Raw genomic sequence first — 14,960 nt, 5'->3', positions numbered from 1 at the left:
GGCTCCTCTTGTGTGTGCAGTTTGGGGGAGATTAGAAGGAATTGCGTTGAGCTTCCCTGATCCTCACAGTCGTCCTCCTTCCAGTCTCTTCTCTCGTTTCGCACATGCTTTCTGAGAGGAAGCTTTAAAAGTCGCTTTTCCCCTGCTCCTCGGCGTTACTAGTGCAGGGGAGGCTACTGCTCCTGCTGCTTCTACTGGGGGGGCCTGAAGAGGAGAGGGAGACACAAGGACCCTTTAAAAGGAGCATGGCCCAAACACAGAGCGAGATTGTCAGCAGCCTTTCTCTGTGTGTTTGTGTTCACTGTTTGTTCCCCACGCCCCATGGTGTCTCCTCTCCAGGTTGGGGTGTGTGGTGGGGGGGTCGCTATGTCGGATGACGATTCGAGGGCCAGCACCAGCTCCTCCTCATCTTCATCCTCCAACCAACAGACAGAGAAAGAGACAAGCACGCCTAAGAAGAAGGAAAGCAAAGTCAGCATGAGTAAAAACTCTAAGCTGCTATCTACCAGTGCCAAGAGGTGAGGCTGCAGTCGGTTTTCTTACTGATTTGCTGCATCTTCTTTCTTTCCTTCTTTTATTTTGCTCTGTTCCCCCACTGCTCCCTTGCTGCTCCCATTCCTCATCTCCAGCCCTCAGCCTTTCCACATGAAGCTGCCATTGTCTCACTTTTTTCAGCGACTCGGTGCAGCAAGTGTCTGCCCAACTTCACTGCTCTTTCTTCCTGCTTTTTCCTCTTTCATCCCAAATATTCTCCTGCCTTTTCTTCCTCCAGGCTGTTATTCTCTCCCTCAGTTACTTCCCTGTCTTTTCCTTTTTCCTTGTTGGCATCACTTATAGGGATGGTGTAAGATTGGCGTGTAGGACCTTAAATCCTTCTCTGCTGCTGGAAGCTATGTGGTCCTGAGCAAGGCATTGCGTTTCACCATCAGTTTCCCTCTCTGTAGGTTGGGATTGATCTAGAGTGGCTTTTTGCTGCTTTGGGGATTAATTGATGTTTGTGAAGAGTTTTGAGTTTGCTTGCTGTGGGGGAGTGCACTCGAATGCTAGTGGTGTGAGATAGCCCCAGATATTTTCCACCAGATATTACTGTTTTGCTGTCTGATCATCACTTATAGTGAATTTTCTGTGTATGGTTGGATGTTGACTAGAATAAATAATCCACAGCAGGTCCGCTTGTGGACATTCTGCTCTAAAGTAGTCCAGAATAATGTGTACATGGGGGAGGGATGCCTGCATAGAATAGTAGTTTCAGAACAGCTACATCAGTCAGATTTCTTCACCTGGACAGACTCTTGGAGCCACTTAGTTTTAAAATCTAAATTGTTACCCTTTCCTGTTTATTGTGTGTTTCACCTGGTTCAGCACCGTCTTGCTCCAGGGAGCTAAACTGACAAATGGAAGTTTTCAAGCAAACTTGCAGTGCTTCAGTAAGAACAATAACCTGCCTCACTGAACAGTTTCGCCAGGCAGCACAGAAAGGGTGTATTTGTAAGTGTCAAAAGTGACAGGGGGTTTATGCAAATGTCCTGTCATTGCAACTAAGTTCTCTGTGGCTTTGCAGAATTTAGGCAGTTTGGTTATTCCAGATCTCCACTCAGCAGCTTCCCATGGCAAACTTGACATAGGTCGTGGCAAGCACTGTTTACATGTCGTGCCCTTAACTGTTTTAAAAAGAAGGTTTTAAACTGCCTAATATGACAAAGGCTGTGGTTCTCATGTACGAGGCAAAAGAAGCTGGCTGAGCTTAAAGGAGAAGGGAGGCAGATTGAGTACTGGGTGGGGAAATCTGGAGGGGAAGCCTGAGTGACAGTAATGGGACTCCAGGGAAGGGGATGATAGCTGGTTGGGCGTTTTGTGGCAAAAGCAGTGTGAGCCCAGAATAGTCTGGGCAGAGAGGACAGGGTGTTGTCTGAACATGGCGAAGAGAAGGAGCGTCTGGAGTCCTGAGGGAGGGGACCCAGGGATGTTGTGTGGTTTTTGAGGCTGAAGAGAGGGGAGAATTTAAGGAGGCAGGAATGTGCAGGAGCCTCGGAAGCAGATATTCACCTTCCTTAGAGTGTCCTTGGGAATGGTGCAGTTATTCGCTCCCTTGGGGCTGGTGTTTTTTCTTGGGGTGGTGATGGGAAGCTGAGGGGGGAGAAGGAGGAGCCCATTTGGCAATGACTGTTTCTCTCACTCCAGCAAGACAGAATTCCTTTTCAAACTGCTGTTTCCTCCTAACACTTGCTGCATCACATTTGCAGAGGCTTTCCCTCATTTACGGGCTGGTTGGCAGAGGGAAGCAGACAGTTTTTTCCACTGCCCCTGTGTGGTTGGCATCCTTACCGGAGCACACAAGAGTGCACCTGTCTGGGTTGAGTGCTCTGTGCCTGTGTGCTTTTCTGCCAGTCTCTCTAACAGGGTGCCTGTCCAGCTTAGTGTGCTTGGGCTGGTGGGAGGCTGCAGCTGAGAGCGCCTCTCTCTCACGTAGTGTTGCAAACACATGGTGACAATATGTGTGTAAGGTGTATGTGTTAACTGCTGTCCCACACAGTGACTTACCTTTGTTCCTTCTCGCTTTTATTGCCACAGGATTCAGAAGGAATTGGCTGACATCACCTTAGATCCACCCCCCAACTGCAGGTTGGTGTCGATTCCTTACGTGAGGAGGGTGGGGGAAGGTGAGGGGCTGAAGTGTGTTGTAACTGTCCTCAGAGGCTCTGGATAGAGCAGAGGAATGGCTGTTTAGGTGGCTGACTGTACTCTTGTGAATGCCTGGATGACATTAGTTTCCAGGTGTAGGGGGGATGTCCTTCAGAGATTATATGTGTTTTGATGCAAGTTTTCTGTTTGTTTTGGGGATTGTTTTGGTTTGTGGCTTGCTTGTTTGTTTGTTTTGTTGCTTTTTTTAACAGTTTCATTTTAATCCGTTACATTGTATTGTGTGTACATTTCTGAAACTCCCCTATGAAGAAGAGTGTGAAAACTTTCTGCTTGTTTGTTTTTTTTCTGGTTTATACATCTAATGCCTGGCTGCACTAATCTTATATAAATAAGAGTCCTGCCAAGGAACAAGAGAATAGTAAAATGCTACGAGCTTTTTAGCTCAGAGTGTTCTGTTGTGAACAGTAACTTACAGTGGAAGAGAAGTGTGAATTCATCACTCAGTGGGTGCCCTACAGGAGCACACTTGTTAGGTGATGAAATAAAAAGCAGGGTTATTCTGCTGCCCTTTATGGAGTAGCTTGTTTTAGCTATGTTTTAGAAGCTTGTACTGTTTGTTTCGAACACATAGCAGGTTGATTTCGTTCACTGCATGGTGGCCTGAGCCTTTTTGCATTTGGAGAGGAGACAGTACTAGTGTAATATCTTTGGCTGTGCTTGCTCATTCAAGAGGAAAGTGGCTTTCGGTCTGGTCTGGTCTGTGCTTGCTGTAGTTGCCAAAGCACCACTCTGTTCCTGTCTTCTTGCTGTGGCTGAGGTTTGAGGCCTTTTGATGTTGGTAATAGCAGAAATCAGAGAAAAAGCTGTTTATAAAGAACTATTAAAGTTGGTCTTTTTAGTATTGAGTTTTCACCAGAAATGCACAATAACCTTTTTATTGAAGATTTTGCTGCTGCTAGCCTGCAGGGAGGAATTAGCACAAGAATTAGCTTGACAGGTCCAGGGCCATTCTTTTGGTACGAGTCCCAGGGATCATAGTTATTGAAAGGAGGGATGGGATGAGGCATGTGAGTGGAGGTCTAGGCTGATATGGGGATTTTAGTGCTGTTTGGAAGATAACTGATGAGCTCTGAAATCTTTAGCTGTGACAATATTGGTTTAGCGACAGTAATGACTACCTGAATATTACAGGAACTTCCAGCTTCTGGGCTGGAGGTGTCTGTCTTGTCTGCATCCTGGCTTTGTGTCAGGATGAAGTCCACATGCTTTCCCCTCCTCCTCACACCATAACCTGATTTTCATGGGAAAGAAACCCAGAAGCACAGCTTGGAAAGGCACTGTGGCTTGCTCTCTAGATAACTGAATGATAAAGGTGCTGGGGCTGCAGTCTGAACTTCACAAAAGTTGTGGTAGTATATGCATACGTCAGGTTGCAGTTTTCATCTGAAGGATTGTTTAAATTGTATTAGAACCCTAATTTGTCCTTGTTTCAATTGGCATCATCCACAGGTAAAGATGAGCTAGCAGACCACCTGTCAAAACAGAATGTGGTTTTGACTTTTCTTTTTTTAATTACATAGACCACTGAGGATAATGCACTTAAAGGCCCACATAGTAAATAGAAATATTTATAAATATTTCTAGTGGTAAAAATTAGTTCACAGTACAAATAATGATGATTAATCTTCGCCCATAATGCAATTACAAGTATTCTGTATTCCTTAGGACCTTCAAATGAGTGACAGTGAAGGCTGGCAACCCTTGCAGATAATACATGAAACTGGTGTAATTGTTTCTGTCTCTTAATATGTTGATAGGTAGGAAAACATGAGTGGAGGGATTTGTGTGTGTGTGTGACCAGAGGAGTTTTGGTATTGTTCATCTTGGGGTGAAGTCATCCTACTTCAGTAAAGACAGTGCTGAGAGTGAAGGAGAGCAGCTCTGCTTATGGCTAAGGAGGCTCCAATGGCACAGTGAAGTACTGGGAGTGTGCTTCTGTAGCAGCTGCTTTGTAAAAGGGTAGGCAGGTGCTGATTGCCACAACACTGAGTTTCAGCTGTTGCATTTCCACCTTTTGTGGAAAAAGAAATAGAAATAGTCAATTTGTGTGTGTGAGGAGATTAAGTAACTCTGGTTGCTGTGTGATATTTGACGGTTGCCAAAATTTGCTGTAGGGAAGCCTACGAACAGTGTCACTGCTTTTATTTTTATTTAGTTTCAGTTTCCTGCCCTCATGACTTTGCTTATCCTTGCCTTTCCTTTGACCCCCGGCCCCTCATCTCTGCTGCCTTTGTGCCTCTACAGGCCTTTTTTAGGTGTCACTTAAGGGCAGCCCTCTACTTTTGAGCATCTCGCTCTCTTCTGCAAGACGCATCTCAAAACTTATATATTCGGGGAGCTATATATGATACCAGGTACTACCTGTTCTCCTGTCAGCATTAGGTTTGCCAAAGTCTCAGAAGTTAGATTTGAAAATGTGTGTCTGAAACTGTATCCTGAGTTATCTTGTCATATTCTTTTTTCCTACTGGGCATTTGTTCTTACATCCATCACCACCATCTTCGTATTTTCCCCTGTTCTGTGCTGTGCCCAGTGTTTGATAGCAGTTCACTTTTGGCTGTGCTTTAATTTTTTGCCTTGTTGCAGAGTGCAGTGGTTCTTCTAATCTTAAAGCAGTAATGGGAATTCAAGATATTGAACACATCTTAGGGCAGCTCTGCATATATTTTTTTTTTTTTCCAAGAAAAAGCTTTAGGTTGTAAATGATTTTTAATAAAAAATGTTTTATTTTTCTTCTTATAAACCAGCACATTTAAGATGCAATTACAAATAATGACAACCATTTGGTATTTCAAATAAAACAGTTTAAAACCAATTTAGTTTCATTTTAATTTTTGTAGCGTGTAGTGACCATGTTTTCATGTGTGTAACCCACAGATCATCTGTCTAACAAAAACCCCCAACCCCAAAACCCAAACACCAAGCACACCCAGCACCCTGTGATTGAACAGCTGTGTGGGTTTTACACATATGTGGGTAATATGAAGGGAAGTTTATCCCAGAACTTCCTCTCCCCTCAGTAGTTTCCCTGCTTCTGGTTTTCCATAGCTTATTTCTGTCCCTCAAGTGCTTACCTGTGCTCATCCCTCATTGACTGCTTCATCATCAGTTGTAGTCCCTTTGCCCTTCATGTCTCCCTTCCCGGCTGTGATTTGCTTTTATGCAGGCTAGTACAGTTACTTGTACAGAGGTGCAGACTATGTGCATGGAAACAGTCTGCATTTGGCCTGCATTCAAAAAACAGATTTTTGGACATGAAGATGTTCTCTGAAAAGATACTTTTAATACGTGTCAGAGATTTATGGGTTCCTGATGGAAGCAGTGCTATCCTCATAAATGGTCCTAGTACAGTGCATGTGTGGCATTTGCCCACTTCTGGTTTTATTCCTCTTTATCATTTTTGGTAGGCTTGCATTCTAGAGCTTTTTAATTTCTTGTCCACAAGATGATTTGACTTCTGATATTAATACTGGGTTATGAAAGTTAAATGTGGCTTTCAAGTTCAGAAGGTGGTTAGTGGTTAATATGAATTGGAGTATAATTGTTTGGACCTAAAGTGTCTTAAATCTTTTAAGAGAGTACCTGGTGATTTTTTTTTTCCTACTGTGTATTAAATCAGAAAGTTATAACACTTGTTTTATAACTCAGAAAGGTACTTAGAGACTTTGGACTTTTGGTCTTCTGTGTATATTGATGATGGAAGCGTATGTTATGTCTTTGCTTTGGGTCATGGGAGTCTGCATCCATGACTGTCTGCAGATGTCAAAATACAGTTCCATCTTTCTACATAGGCAGACCTGATCTTTGTAGATAACACTTGTAAGTATTGTGCCAAAACTTCATTTGTGTCACTGTGACAAAGTTACCAAAGCTTTAACAGAAGTTAACTAAAGCCTTACGTACTGTTTATTCTCTTTGTCATTAATTTGATCTCTCTATCTAAGCATCTCCTGATAATAAATCTGCTTATTGCTGTGAGGTTACGAAATAAACGTTTTCCCCTTTTAGGGATAGGGAGTTGCAGCAGACAAAAACTGAGTTGTCCAAGGTCACACAGGAAGTCTGTGGCAAAGTGGAGAAATGAATGTAAATCTCCTTTGTTTCAGGCTAACTTGCAGCTGAGCTCTTCTGCTGGAACTGTGCTCATTGGTTGCATTATAAAGTAGGGCTTTGAATCTGTGCTTTATTGGGTGTCTGGTATTGACTGTGTGTAAGCATGGTAATTTATGTTATTTTTCCCATTTGTGTAGAGGGACCAAACTGTATATTAACTATAATTAATGGGTTTTAATCTTTCTTACCCAAACTGAAACACGTTTGTCTCCACATGGCTCATTTAAGTCCAGATAGACAAGACCGGCTGTTATTTAAACAAAAATAATTGTCAAACCTTTACTGAAGGAGGCATTGCCTGCAAGGCTTAGCATTGCTTCAGCGTAAAATGCTGTCACAAATTCATTATTTAAATAATAATAAAATACAGTTGAGTTTCCTGGCTCCTTCAGCCCGTTTTCTGTAAATTCACAGAATAAAGACCAGATCTCCCCAAGAGTCTTGTGAACGTTAACTGTCAGCACTCAATAGATAATATGTCTTGGTGTAGATGGTGGGGAGAAGTGCTCTCCATTATAATGTGTGGAATATTAATGGTTTTCAAAACTTTGCAATGTGGAATCAAGATTTCTTGGCTAGAGAGAAGTGTATGGAAAACGTGTGTCTCAAAGGCAGTTTTGAACTCAATAGCTTCATATTATAATTAATACCTGTCATCTACATACCATGGTCTGGCATTTGTTTTGCTTACATTTGTTTTTATAGGCCTTGCAATTTTTTGCAAATGTATTTTCTCCCTGTCTCCAACTCCAATAAGGCTTTAAGTGCTTTTGCTTTTAAAAGTAGTGTATTATCTAAGGATGGATTGTCACTGTTAAGCTGTAATATAAGTGTTGCTTTTATTATTTTCATGCTTGGAATAGTCCTTCCTGAACATAGCCATATTCTAGCATAAACTTTCTGGTCTTGTATTTTGTGATTAAAAAGCTTAATTTTGGCATGACTTTTTTAATGTGCACACTTAAATTATTAGGTAAAGAATGACATATGCTGGTTTTACTTCATTGTAGAAATAACAAATAGAGATCATGCTTAATGAAAACTATCAGCTTACAGAAGTGATTTAGCACTTCTTCCCCCCCCAACAGCCCCTTGTTGTTCTGAAATGGGAATGTTTTCTGTGAGAAGTTTCCAGCCATAGGATAGGAGGGACCTTCATAATTAGTGCTGTGTTTAGTTGAAAAATACCTTTTGTCATATAAACTAGCAGCGGGTTTTTCCTCCCCGCTTTGTTTGGCACATGGTCCCTGGAGTAATAACTCTTCCTTTTGAAACGGCGTATTAACTAATTTAGAGATCCTCCACAGCTGTGGATGGTCTGGCTTGCAAACATAAAAATAATACCATTTCCACACTCGGTGAATTTGAAGTATGTGCAGGTAGCAGCTCCTGCAGGCGAAGTCCTCTGCCTAATGTACTCGGACAATAGCTGCACAGGAACAGCTGCTTTACTGTGGATTTGTTAGTTAATATTACAGGAATTTGCCTTTGTGAAGATATTCCTGGTTTTATTTATTAGCCCCCTTTAAAAATCAGAAGTGTTTTGATGGCTAGGCTGCTCGGACGCTGTGGCAGGAGCTGGCTGGTGCCATGGTAGATTTTGTTTGGCGCATCCTGGCTCAGTAATTCCCAAATGAACTGCATTCTGTGCTCTTGCATGCCAAACATCAGAACGATGAATCTTGAGAGCGGCTGTGAAATTGTATCATGGCTAAGAACAAAGAGGATAGAAATCCCTTCTGTGCACACTCTCTTGTATACCATTTAATTTTATTATTTGACTTTCAGCTTTGCTGCCCTTGGAGGGCACTGTGCAACTGTGTTTATGATGCTGCATATGTGTTTTATCTGATAAATTCTAATATTTCCTCTTGGTTTTGCAGTCTTTGGTTTGGTTTTGTTTCCGTTGTATTCCAGCTCTGCTTGTCTAGATTTTTATATCGGATATGTCTATAGCAGTGGGTTATGTGTCTGGTTTTGTTTTAAGAAATATTCGTGATATGTGTGTGCTACTTTATAGACATAAATGGGAAACAATGTGTGTGGACTATTTATACTGTAAGGGCTTAAATCTATCTTGTCGTTTTATACGAAGACAAAATTATCCACAGAGAACTGGCTAGTCTAGAGGATTGAGAAACTGATAGGGGATGGTTTTGTGTTTGAGCACTTCAGCAAGGGAGGGTTGCTAGTGACTGAGAGCTTTGTGGTTTCTGAAGAAAGGCTTGGTTTTGAGAGCTGGTAAGATGCAGCCTGACAAGATGTTAACTTTGGCCGCACTGTCAAAGGGGGTTGTGCTGGGAATGAAGACAGAGCTCACCTGCACTGGTACAAGTTTTATAGGTGGATTAAGTTTATTGATGAGTTTATGCATGGTGAAACTTCAGCAGCTTCTGCCTGCAGCCTTCTGTAGCTGTACACAAAAGACCATCCTTCCATACAGCACCTTTCTGAAAGTATTTAATGTACTAAACAAAAAGACGAGATCATTTTATTTGAACGGTGTAAGAGATCATTGCACATCTGTGCAGACTTGCACACCATGTACAAAGTTAAGGGCTATGCTTTCTCCACCAAAGAGTGCTTTAAGTGAAATTAATGATGTAATTTAGTCATTGTAGTAGAATCTTGCCAATCTGTAGATTTATTTGAATGAAATAAGTGTAAACTTATTTCTGCCTCTGAGGCTTAACAGTGGAGGCCTAAATACTTCATTATTTTAAAAGACGAACTAGAGAACATGTATTGTCAAGTACTATAAATAAACTACAACTGTCAAAATAAACACTGTACACTCTGGAATTCAGACGGGTTTTCTTGTTTCTCTTGACAGTTTGCAAATTTCAGCAACATGCAATTGGTCTTCCAAGGCTTTTGTGGAAAGTGTAATGGTTACTACAGTGCATTTAATGTGTATTTTCTGTGTGTGAGGGACTAATTGACATTACCAGGAGAATGGAACACTGCCAGGGATGGAGCATTCACCACTTCTTTAGGCAACCAGTTCCAGTGCCTCACTACCCTCACACTAAAGAACTTCTTCCTTATATGTGACCTGAACTTCCCCTGTTTTAAGTTTAAACCCATCACCCGTTGTCCTATTGCTACAGTCCCCGATGAAGAGTCCCTCTCGGCATCCTTCAATGCAGAACTCAGGTCTCGATTCCTCCAGGGGCTTTAACTTTTATAGTCAAAAGTGAGCATAAACCAAATCAGATCAGCATGTTAGCAGATGTACTTTGTGCTTTCTTTATATTGGTGTAAATGGTTGTGTAAGAGATTTCTCATCTTTTCCTCTGGAGCTGCTGGACTTGCTGGAAGCACAGAGAATCTTGAACTGGTACTGAGAATCCAAAAGGCAAAAGTAAATGCTGTGGACTAGAAGTGCTTCCTGGAGCAGGTTTGCTGCTAATATTTAATAGTTTTTCCACTGTGGGTATCTGAGCAATAGATTTTTGCCAGTGAGCTGATTCCAGTGCCTGTTAAGGAGGATTCAGGAGATGGTTCTTGGGTCTGTGTGTCTTTTTTATTTTGATGCCTGGGATCCTACAGAGAGTTGCACACAGGAGTAAAAAGACCCCCAAACATTAAAAGTTAATTCTGAAATAGAAGATGTCTTTTCCAATAGGTGAATTGATGGAAAGAAATAAAATACTTCTGGTATAGACTAAGAACTTTGTCAGAGATTTTGGAGACAACACCAAAGCTTCAGGGCAATAGTGGCTGTTATACAAGGAAGCCCATCAGGGTAACCATCTCAAAGGTTTTATGTGCAGTTTAAATATCTTCACTGAAATTTTAAGGTGCTAATTTAGGTGATAACTCTTACAGATCTGTTTGAAATTTTCGAGTGGACAACTTCTAGAACATTTCAGTGTGTTGTTTCATATTGTGAACAAGTATAGACTGCTCTGAGAAGTGGCCTACAAACGGGGGTGAAAGTGCAGCGTAAGTAATTAAAGCAGTGACTTTTTTGCAGATGGCTTTGAAAGATTGCTAAAATGCACACAGTTGTAATATAATTTTAAAGCAATTATATCAATACTGTAGTATACCACAAAAGGTCATTTCAGCAGAAGTTTCTGATCAATCAAGCTGATTGTTGTAATACTATATTTGCAAGTTATTTCCTGAATGCCTTGGTAACCTTTTTAGAGAAGATAAATTAGGTGATGCATGGAAACATTTATAGTTGGTGTGCTCCTTGACTTCCTTCTAAGTTGCTTATTGATAAGAATAAGTCTAGTTTTGATTTTGATTGAGCAGTTCTTAATTTGAGAATCTCATTCTATTTTGAAGTCGTCTGACTTCTGATAAAAGTATTTATGTCCACTTATGCTTGGAGGGCTGAGGGAGAGGGGGAAAAGAGACTGAAGGCTTTAAATAGCTGTGCTGAATAAAATCTCAAAAAATAATGAATCTGACTGGAGTTCTGCATTGCATTAAAGTTGTGGTGATATTTCCCTTCCTACTTCAGATTGAACTTTGACAGCACCCTCGTGATCTAGGAAATCAGGCAAGAAGATACATAGTAGTGACAGTAGTGACCTAGGAGATCTAGGTTTTGAATGTAACTAGTGTCAGGCCTTCAGCTGCCCCGCTGCTTGTCTTTTAGTTGCATCCCTGGACTGAAATCTCTACTGAAAATTGAATACTTTCTTTAGAATAGCATTTTTCTGATTTTTCCATCCCCTCCCCTTATGAGGTTAATCAGATTGCAGGTATTGGTAAGACTGAGAGAATGAGTAAATAGCAGGTGAGGAACAGAAAAGGACATAAAACCACTTGAGGCAGAAGGGTGTTAGGTTCCTATGGAGAGCAAGATTGTGCAAGGTGTTAATGGTGACTCTAAGGGACAGCAGAGAGAGATGGCCCATCAGGGTGGCTGAAGCAATTTTGCAGTGCTGGCTGAAACAGTTGCAGTGAAAGTGGAAGCAGAAACAGATTGATTCTTTTTCTGCTCCAGCAAGTTAGCTCCATTTCCTTACTGTTTTCTATAAGGAGCAGAAGAGATGGGGCATCCTCCTCTTGCATGAGTGGGGACAACCATCCATGGGCCAACCTCTTCTTGGGCATGACTGGATTTTTAAAACAGGCAAGCATGCAAGCTGCAGTAATAGTTTTTGCTATGATGCTTGTATTACACCCCTACCTGGGAGGCCAAATACTCATATAGCAATAAAGTCAATGAGCTTACACAATCTTACACTGTTCAAAATGCTCTGTAAATTAGGAAGGGACAACCTACTATACCTTGAAGAATACACGTAACACAGTGCCCAACTGTATCTTTGCAGGCCTCCTTGGACCACTGCATGAGCCACATGTGGCTCTTAAGCCATGGATTGTCCTCCTCAAAGCACATGAGCAAGATGTGAGGAGCGGGAGAAGAAAGTTGGGGGAGTGATAGCAAGAAAGGTTCAGAGGGAGAGAAGGGCAGAGGGAGAGGGCAGAAGGGGGAGAGAGAAACAAGTAAGCAGGCAAGAAGAGTAGGAAAGCGCCCAAATCACTTGGAACCCAGACAATCCCAATGAAGTAGACTAGTATTAAGACAGGAAGTTGCAAATTTAGTTTATTGGAGGTCCTGTGAACCTGCATCTCCCAAAGGAGCACACTTTGCTTTTGTAGCTACTGGAAGAGAAGCATGGCAAGAGTCATTATTCAGTAAATTCCGTAATGCTAGAAACAGAGATATTTACTGAAACTGTTAAGAGATCATTTTAGAACAGATCAAGTCTTCTACCCAGTCGGCAGCAGAGTTCTGGAAGCTGTTCCCACAGGAGGCTGTGGAGGCAGTATCAGCAAAGATACCTCTCAGAGATGGGTTTGACAAATTCGTGGGCAACAGGTCCATAAACAAAGAGGAAAGTCAGGAGTGTACCCTATAGCACCCCTAATCTAGTGGCTGTGGGTGCTGTGGGAGTAACAAGGGAAATGGATTGCAGACAGTGGCCACAGTCATTATTCTGAGGATTACCTGCTTTTACCACTGCCAGGAATAGGCCACTGAATTAGATGACCCCAAATGGTCTTTTAAAATTCTAGGAGGAGTACCCACAAAATGACCTCCCTCCCCTACCCTGTTGTCCGTCTTTCCAGACCACTAACTTCAGTCTCTTTTCTGTTTCCTTGTTCCACTTGACGTTGCTTTTAGCCACATTAAATGTTCAACTTCTGCCCTTTATGGAACTGTTCTTTCCTCTCTTTTTATGCTTTGCCATTTAAAGCAAGCCCTTGTTTCCTGTCACTCAGCCACTTCTCCTTGCTTTTGTGAAGAGTTAACCTTAATGTGTTTGTGTTGCTGAATTTAGACTATAAAATTTTCAGGGCAAAGGACTTCTTTCATTTTTGTCTGTGTTTGCAAAGTGGTATGTAAATTCCCAGCAATGTTTAAATGTTCCTTAATAATAAAGTAGGTTTAGTCCTTGGGCTTGTAGGTGTCTCCCTCTCCCCCTTTCCCCCCAAAAAATGAAGTTCTGCTTATGTTGGCGCATTGCATTTCTTTTTCCTTATCTGAGGTAAATAAGTGAGTTGTTTTATTCAGCAGCTATTGTATTATCTTGAATATGTGATTTGGTTATTTTCCAGTTTTATGCACATCAAGGTTATCTCAGCTGTTACTTTGTGGTACTACTACATTGTAATAGGATAATGTGTTTTGAGATATATTAGTTTGAGGCTTTTTTCTTCCTGGATAGTAGCAGAGAAATAATAATGGTGTCCAACAGCTAATCTCTCTTTTTGCTGTCTTTGTGCTCCTACTTCACCTTCCACCTCAGTAACTAGCAGGACTGTAGCTATTTGTTAGAGAAATATTAGTCAAATTGCAGAGCTATTACATGTGCTGAGACATTCAAATTTAAAGTACTTGGTATTCAGTGTGTGTACTCCTAATGACTAGAAATATTGTGTTACATTGGAGGTTTTGTAATGTATCAGGTATGTCTTGCACATTGTTTTTTCCACAGAAGATGCAAATTTTCTAGCTCATAGATGGTGCAAGCTGTACTTTCTATGTTTCTTTACAAGGATTTTTGCTTTGCTTTTCATAGTAGAGTTGCTTAAGAGGAGATGAAAGTTCAGACGGATAATTTAGCATTGCAATTGTTCAGGTGCTTTTTTCACTTCAGTGCTAAGTAACACAGAACTAGCCATTTAGAACATATTTAATAACTGGGAAAGACTGAAAAATAGGGATTGGATAGTGGAGCCCCAGTATGGTAACACTTTGCGGTGGGGGTGCAGTGAATTGACAGGGTCCGGCCATAAACTGTAGCAGCAGAGTAAAGGGCTGAGGGTAAGTGGGGATGTGCTGTGACCTCTGTCATGGCTGAACAGCTGGATGGGATTTATTAGTGGTTCACAGCTTGACTTAAAGAGACACAAGGAAGGAGTGTCGATCAGGGACTGGATCTGGGAAGGAGGCTTGTCTGTTATGTAGTGAAGTTTGCTCAATTTGCAGCAGTCTTCATCAATTCGGCATGAATGGGGTAAAAAGGGATGGACCTAGAGTTGGTGGCTGATCTGTGACACACTAGGAAAGAGCGAAAATATAGGGTGGGGTTAGATGTGACCCTAAAAAACAGAGAACAACACGGGGAAAAGAATGCATTTTGCCAGATCCCTTTCCAGCAGTAAACCTGCCAGTCTTGCACCGATTCTCAGCTCTCTCTGTACTTCTCTCCTAGGCATGCTCTTGATTACAGTCTAATGTGTCCCAAGTCACAGTGTGGTGTAAGTTCTGCAAGAGAGCTAATGTGCCTGTTCCAGCCCATGGAAGCTGGGCCTTCTCCTGCAAACCGTCACAGTGTTGTGAGGAACAGTGTTAGTGTCTTCTGTTTCCTTATCCTGCTGAGCTGAGCAGGTTCTGGTCCCTTCTCTTTCCTGATGGCTGCACTGATCCTTCAGCAGTAAGCCATTACATCTGTCAAAGTCTGCAGCCCATGCCTACAGGGGACTGAAGAGGCAAGGTTGTCCTGTTGCCAGAAAGAAAATGTTTTTGAGGAATCAAAGAATGAACAGACAAAACCATTCTTGTTCTGTTAATTTACTTGCAAATAAAGAAGCAGTGATCAGCTCACCTACTGTATGTGTATATAGATCTATTTATTTTTTAAATTGCTTAAGTATGTGGATCATGAGTC

The 14,960-nt window shown here is 41.7% G+C and overlaps 1 protein-coding gene across 1 annotated transcript in view; it reads left to right on the top strand.

The window, feature by feature from the left end:
* Nucleotides 1-366: 366 nt before the first annotated feature.
* The window catches only part of LOC104409273 (ubiquitin-conjugating enzyme E2 E1-like), a gene marked incomplete at its 3' end in the record, with an annotated part of 34,376 nt that continues 19,782 nt past the window's right edge, over nucleotides 367-14,960 (top strand). Inside the window, exons 1-2 of the mRNA XM_010019100.1 lie at nucleotides 367-518; nucleotides 2,572-2,622. Coding sequence (XP_010017402.1) covers nucleotides 367-518; nucleotides 2,572-2,622 — 203 coding nt within the window. The remainder of the gene's footprint in view (nucleotides 519-2,571; nucleotides 2,623-14,960) is intronic.

This window comes from Nestor notabilis, unplaced genomic scaffold, assembly GCF_000696875.1.
Source record: "Nestor notabilis isolate BGI_N333 unplaced genomic scaffold, ASM69687v1 scaffold17627, whole genome shotgun sequence".
In the NCBI taxonomy this organism is placed as follows: domain Eukaryota; kingdom Metazoa; phylum Chordata; class Aves; order Psittaciformes; family Psittacidae; genus Nestor; species Nestor notabilis.
The sequence above is the reverse complement of the archived record's forward strand: the minus strand, read 5'-3'. Positions and strand labels throughout refer to the sequence as shown.